This window comes from Larimichthys crocea, chromosome VII, assembly GCF_000972845.2.
Source record: "Larimichthys crocea isolate SSNF chromosome VII, L_crocea_2.0, whole genome shotgun sequence".
Taxonomy (NCBI): Eukaryota; Metazoa; Chordata; class Actinopteri; family Sciaenidae; genus Larimichthys; species Larimichthys crocea.
This window is the reverse complement of record NC_040017.1, coordinates 18,999,358-19,005,909: the sequence shown is the minus strand read 5'-3', so window position 1 is coordinate 19,005,909 and position 6,552 is coordinate 18,999,358. Positions and strand designations below refer to the sequence as shown.

General features: G+C 50.9%; 1 protein-coding gene across 1 annotated transcript in view; it reads left to right on the top strand.

Annotated features, from left to right (window-relative positions):
- The window catches only part of eif2a (eukaryotic translation initiation factor 2A), a gene marked incomplete at its 5' end in the record, with an annotated part of 12,238 nt that extends 5,697 nt beyond the window's left edge, over positions 1-6,541 (top strand). The window contains 15 exons of the mRNA XM_027280036.1: positions 1,578-1,642; positions 2,732-2,807; positions 2,938-3,056; positions 3,184-3,283; positions 3,427-3,509; positions 4,280-4,353; positions 4,437-4,581; positions 4,707-4,823; positions 4,914-5,070; positions 5,158-5,242; positions 5,359-5,691; positions 5,781-5,891; positions 5,975-6,085; positions 6,170-6,235; positions 6,321-6,541. Coding sequence (XP_027135837.1) covers positions 1,578-1,642; positions 2,732-2,807; positions 2,938-3,056; positions 3,184-3,283; positions 3,427-3,509; positions 4,280-4,353; positions 4,437-4,581; positions 4,707-4,823; positions 4,914-5,070; positions 5,158-5,242; positions 5,359-5,691; positions 5,781-5,891; positions 5,975-6,085; positions 6,170-6,235; positions 6,321-6,386 — 1,708 coding nt within the window. The remainder of the gene's footprint in view (positions 1-1,577; positions 1,643-2,731; positions 2,808-2,937; positions 3,057-3,183; positions 3,284-3,426; positions 3,510-4,279; positions 4,354-4,436; positions 4,582-4,706; positions 4,824-4,913; positions 5,071-5,157; positions 5,243-5,358; positions 5,692-5,780; positions 5,892-5,974; positions 6,086-6,169; positions 6,236-6,320) is intronic.
- Positions 6,542-6,552: the final 11 nt, after the last annotated feature.

The following is a 6,552-nucleotide window of genomic DNA, read 5'->3' as shown; positions in this document are numbered from 1 at the left end:
CTATCTTATTATCTCTCTCTCTCAAACACAACTTCTCCTCTCTCTCTCTCTCTCTCTCACACACACACTCTCTCTCTCTCTCTCTCTTCACCCACACACACACACACCACACACACACCACAACACACAGTTGATCGATCAGTGATGTTAGGTTCAATAAATGAAACAGAGCGCGTGATTTTTAAATTTCAAACATGAAGTGGACGGATCGTTAAGGAACTTAACGTTTGTTCACCGGACCGGAACAGCGTGTTGACGTCAGCCTGAGCATGCGGATGGTGTAATAAAACAAAAAAACAAAAAAAAAAACAACAAAAAACAAACAAACACAACATTTAAACCATGCTAGCACGGATGGGGGGCGCACATTTTCTGTGTATATTCTTATATTTTAATAATACTAAGTGTTGTTGTGGAGAGAGATAAAAAGGAGAAAAAAAATGGCTAACAACAGACAGCTGCTAGCAGGTTGCTAAATGTGTTGTTTGTTTGTTTGTTTGTTTGTTTGTTTGTTTGTTTGTTTATCACCGACAGGCAGGCATCAGGACTGACGTCACCAGACGTTCCGGCTAAAAAACGTTTCCGTTCCGTTAACGATCCGTCACTTCATGTTTAAATTCATCGCGCTCGTTTCACTTTATTGACCTAATCACTCCTGATCGATCCACTGTTGTGTGTGTGGTGTTTTGTTGTGTGTGTGTGTGTGAGGAAGGAGAAGAGTGTGTGTGTGAGAGAGAGGAGAGAGAGAGAGATGAGTGTGTGATGAGGGAGAGAGAGAGAGCGAGAGATGGTGTGGAGAGAGAGAGCGAAAAGAGAGAGTAGTGAGATTGTGTGTGTCTGTGTGTGTGTGTGTGTGTGTGTTTGTGTTTGTGTGGATGGAGAGAGAGTGTGGAGAGAAGAGAGATGAAGAGAGTGTGTTGTGGGAGAGAGAGAGAGAGGAGAGAGGTGTGCTAGGAGAGGAAGAGAGTTGGTGTGTTGTGTGTGTGAGAGAGGAGATTGTGTGTGTGTAGATTTTGTGAGAGATTTGGGTGTGTGTGTTTGAGAGTGAGAGATAGTGTTGTGAGTGTTTGTGTGTGTGTGGAAGAGAGGTTGTGTGAGAGAGGAGTGTGTGTGTGTGCAGAAGTGTAGGTGTTGTGTGTGAGAGAGAGATGTGTGTGTGTGAGGAGCGCGTTGTGTGTGTGTGTGTGGAGAGAGTGTGTGAGTGTGTGTGTGTGAGAGACGAGTGTGTGTGTGTGAGATGTGTGTGTTAGATGTGTAGAGAGTGCTGTAGTGTGTGTGTCGTAGGATGTGTGTGTGTGTGAGAGAAGAGAGGTGTGAGTGTGTGTGGGGAGAGGAGACGGATGTTGCTGTGGGAGAGTTGTGTGTGTTGTGTGTGTGAGAGAGGTTTGTGTGTGGTCTGAGAGAAGAGGAGAGAGAGTGTGTGAGAGAGAGAGAGAGAGCGAGTGTGTGTGTGTGTGTTGTGTGTGTGTGTGCAGAGGAGAGTGTGTCGAGTGTGTGTGTGTGTGTGTGTGTGTGTGTGTGTGGTGTGTGTAGATGTCACGTGCGTCATTGATAACTGATTGATTTGTTTGATCATGTTCGAGCTTCAGATGGAACATTCTGCTGAGAGGGACCTCGTCATGTGACCAACACTTTGCCTTCACACAGGAACTACTGACCACTACCTGACGACTACAGACCACTGCTGACCACTACTGACGACTACTGATGACTATGACCACTGCTGACGACTACAGACCACTACTGACGACTACTGATGCTACTGACCCACGCTGACCATACAGACCACTGCTGACGACTACAGACCACTTACTGACGACACTGACGATACGACATACAGACCACTACTGACCACTCTGACGAACTGATGACTATGCCGACTCTGACGACTACCAGACCACTACTGACCACTGCTGAGGACTACTGATGACACTCTGTGGAACGACACTACTGACGACTACAGACCACTACTGACGACTACTGACTGACTATACTACAGACTACTGACGACTACAGTACCACTACTGACAGACTACTGCTGTACTAACTGACACCTGACGATACAGACCACTACTGAGACTCCTGTACTACTGACCACTGCTGGACGACTACAGACCACTTACTGACGACTACTGATGACTACCACTGCGACGACTACGACCACTACTGACGACTACTGACCACTACTGACGACTACTGATGACTACTGACGACTACTGACGACTACAGACCACTGCTGACGACTACAGACCACTACTGACCACTACTGACGACTACAGACCACTGCTGACGACTACAGACCACTGCTGACGACTACAGACCACTGCTGACGACTACAGACCACTACTGACGACTACAGACCACTACTGACGACTACAGACCACTGCTGACGACTACAGACCACTGCTGACGACTACAGATGACTACTGACAACAGCTACTGACTGAAGGTTCGTGGTAATCTGAAGCACCAGCATCTGTCTGTCTGTACCTGTCTCTGTCTGTTCCTGTCTCTGTCTGTACCTGTCTCTGTCTGTACCTGTCTCTGTCTGTACCTGTCTATCTGTCTGTTCCTGTCTCTGTCTGTACCTGTCTCCCTGTTTGTACCTGACTGTCTGTACCTGTCTCTCTGTCTATACCTGTCTGTCTGTACCTGACTGTACCTGTCTATCTGTCTGTTCCTGTCTCTGTCTGTACCTGTCTGTCTGTACCTGACTGTTCCTGTCTGTCTTTCAGGGACTCTGGGTCCAGCAGGTGTATCACGTTCAGCAGAGACGGGTCGATGTTCTGCTGGAGCAACGGACGAAGGTAAAAAATTGATCAATGATCAATGATCACAAATAAATAATGATTTATCTGACACTGACCTGTCTGTCTGTCTGCCTGTCTGTCTGTCTGCCTGTCTGTCTGTCTGTCTGTCTCCCTGTCTGTCTCTCAGTGTGTCTGTGGTAAAGTCTTCAGACAGCTCCGTCTTGTTGACCTTTGACCTCCCGAAGACGTCTCTGTTGGACTTCTCTCCTCTGGGCAGAGTTCTGGTCACCTGGCAGCCGTACAGCAGTAAGACACAAACTGCACCGGACTGGACTGGACCGGTCCTGGTTAACGTTGTCATAGTAACAGCATTAATATGTTGAAGTGACATCATTGATGGATGTCTGTCTGTCTGTCTGTCTGTGTGTCTCAGAGACTCAGGACAGTCCTCAGGGTGATCCAAACCTCCAGCTGTGGGACGTTCAGACCGGTCAGCTTATCAAAGCCCTGTACCAGAAGAAGGTCGACTCCTGGTGGGTCAGAACCAGCTGTGACTGGCTCTCTGTGACTGGCTCTCTGTGACTGGCTCTCTGTGATTGGCTCTCTGTGATTGGCTCTCTGTGATTGGCTCTCTGTGATTGGCTCTCTGTGATTGACTCTCTGTGATTGACTGCAGGTGTCCCACCTGGTCTGATGATGAGGGGATCTGTGTGAGGAGCGTCAACAACGAGCTGCACTTCTACGAGAACAACGACTTCAGTAAGTGACCGAGACCAGGACTGAGACCAGGACTGAGACCAGGACTGAGAGCAAGACTGAGGCCAGGACCAAGACTAGGACCAGCAGGTTCAGACTGAAGATCGGCATGGTCAGCAGGACCGAGATCAGGACTGAGACCAAGACCAGGACTGAGACTGAGACCAAGACCAGGACTGACACCAGGTGTGAGACTGAGACCAGGACCAGGACTGAGACCAGGATCAGGACTGAGACCAAGACCAGGACTGAGACTGAGACCAAGACCAGGACTGACACCAGGTGTGAGACTGAGACCAGGACCAGGACTGAGACCAAGACCAGGACTGACACCAAGGCCAGGACTGAGACTAGGACCAGCAGGTTCAGACTGAAGATCGGCATGGTCAGCAGGACCGAGATCAGGACTGAGACCAAGACCAGGACTGAGACTGAGACCAAGACCAGGACTGACACCAGGTGTGAGACTGAGACCAGGACCAGGACTGACACCAAGGCCAGGACTGAGACTGAGACCAGCAGGTTCAGACTGAAGATCGGCATGGTCAGCAGGACTCAGTCCTGGTTCTTTTTCTCAGACAGTCTCTCAGACGGTCTTTGGTCTCAGACAGTGTCTCAGACAGTCTCTCAGACAGTCTTTGGTCTCAGACAGTCTCTCAGACGGTCTTTGGTCTCGGACAGTCTCCAGACAGTCTTTGGTCTCGGACAGTCTCCAGACAGTCTTTGGTCTCGGTCCTGGTCTTTAAAGAATCTGATGATGTTTCTGTTTTCAGACTCGATCGCCAACAAACTTCACATGCAGAAAGTGTCTGACTACGTATTGTCTCCTGGAGGACAGCCCAGCAAGGTGAGTGTCCATCAGAGGGGACGGGCCTGAACCAGGTCTTACCCTGTCCTGCCTGTCCTGCGTGTCCTGTCTGTCCCCTCCAGGTTGTAGTCTACGTTCCAGGCAGTAAAGGAGCTCCGTCCTTCGTCCGTCTCTATCAGTACCCGGTTCTGGGCGGACCAACAGCGGCACTCGCCAACAAGAGTTTCTTCAAGGCGGACAGAGTGACAATGCAGTGGAACAAGAAAGGTATGACCGGGCCTGGAAGCGCCTGGAGGGGCCTGGAGGGGCCTGGAGGGGCCTGGAAGGTCCTTTGAGCCTCACTGTGTTTACTGTGTGACTTTCAAAATAAAAGAGCTTCCTGTCTCTGTCAGCATCTGCGGTTCTGGTGACAGCAAGCACCGAGGTGGATAAAACCGGGGCGTCGTATTACGGCGAGCAGACGCTGCATTACCTCGCTGTGAACGGAGAGACTGCACTGGTCCAACTGCGTGAGTAGAACCAGAACCACACTCTGACACTAGAGCAAGCGGCGGTACTGATAAAGTTCTGTTCTGTTTGTCGTCTTTTCTCTGAAACAGCGAAGAACGGTCCGATCTATGACGTGGTCTGGAGTCCGAACTCGTCTGAGTTCTGCGTAGTGTACGGCTTCATGCCGGCCAAGGCCACGGTCTATAACCTCAAATGTGACCCGGTGTTCGACTTCGGAACCGGACCACGAAACGCCGCCTACTACAGGTGAGTCCACAAGAGGTCCGAGTTCTGTCTGTACCGTTAGTGTCTGTCAGTGGGTTTACAGATAAAGTTCTGTTCTTCCTGTTTCAGCCCGCAGGGTCACATCCTGGTTCTGGCCGGGTTCGGGAATCTGCGGGGTCAGATGGAGGTCTGGGACGTGAAGAAGTACAAACAGGTGAGGAGAGTCTGACCCGGAAGTCAGGTCTGGTTTGAACAAACAAATGCACCTTGTTAACGTGATACCTGGTCCGGTTCAGTTCAGTCCAGTTCATCTGTCCTCTGTCCACTTAGGTGTCCAAACCTCAGGCTCCAGACGCCACACACTTCTCGTGGTGTCCTGATGGTGAGCACATCGTCACGGCGACATGCTCCCCGCGGCTCCGGGTCAGTAACGGTTATAAAATTTGGCACTACACCGGGTCGGTCCTCCATAAGTGGGATGTGGCCGAGGGTTCAGAGCTGTGGGAAGTCCGCTGGCAGCCGTTCCCGGACGGATCCTTCCCCGAACGGGCTGTCCGGTACCAGGCGGCACCCAGTGAGCTGGGAAGCACACAGACCCCGCCCACTCAGGCGTACCGCCCACCTGCACTGAGACACCTGCCGGCCACGCCCAGCGCCAAACTGGTGAGAACAGAACCTGAAATCAAACCAGAACTCCCATGATGCATTTCAGTTGATGTGTGTGTGTGTGTGTGTGTGTGTGTGTGTGCCAGCACGAGGAGGAGCCTCCTCAGAACCTCAGACCGGGACCGGCCGGACCGGGTCTGTCCAAGGCGGCGCTGAAGAACCAGAAGAAACGAGAGGCCAAGAAGGCCGCCAAGCAGGTGAGCTCACGGATCGCGTTACCCAGCAGCACCTGCTCCTCCTCCTCGTTGTCATGGTGACATTCTGTCTCTTCACTCTGCAGGAAGTGAAACCTGAGCCTCCCTCTGACCCCGCCCCCGTCAGCAACAACAGCCAATCAGAGCCGAGCAGTGGCGACCCAGAGACGGACAAGAAGATCAAGAACTTAAAGAAGGTGAGCCGTCGATACGCAACCAGTGATCAGTAATGATGAATAATTAATAATGTCTGCGCTCTGATTGGTCCGTTTGTGTTTCAGAAACTTAAAGCCATCGAGGAACTGAAGGAGCAGCAAGCGGCTGGGCGGGTACTGCAGAAGAACCAGGTGAGCCCGCTGTGGTACTGATCCGTGATCAGCTGATCGATCAGTAATCAGCTATTTGTTGATGAGGTGCGTTTGTTTTTCTCAGCTGGAGAAAGTGCAGAAGGAGGAGCAGCTGCTGAAGGAGCTCCAGGAGCTGCAAATCGGACAGTAGGAGGCGCTGCAGGAGACACAATCCCCCCTGTTGCTATGCAACATCTGTACAGATGCTGACAGTGATCCTTTCAAAATAAAAGCTTTTTCTCCACTTTAATGAGTTAAACTCTGCTTGTTTAATTTGAAATGTGAATAAAGTTTATTCAACACAGACTGTTGTTGAG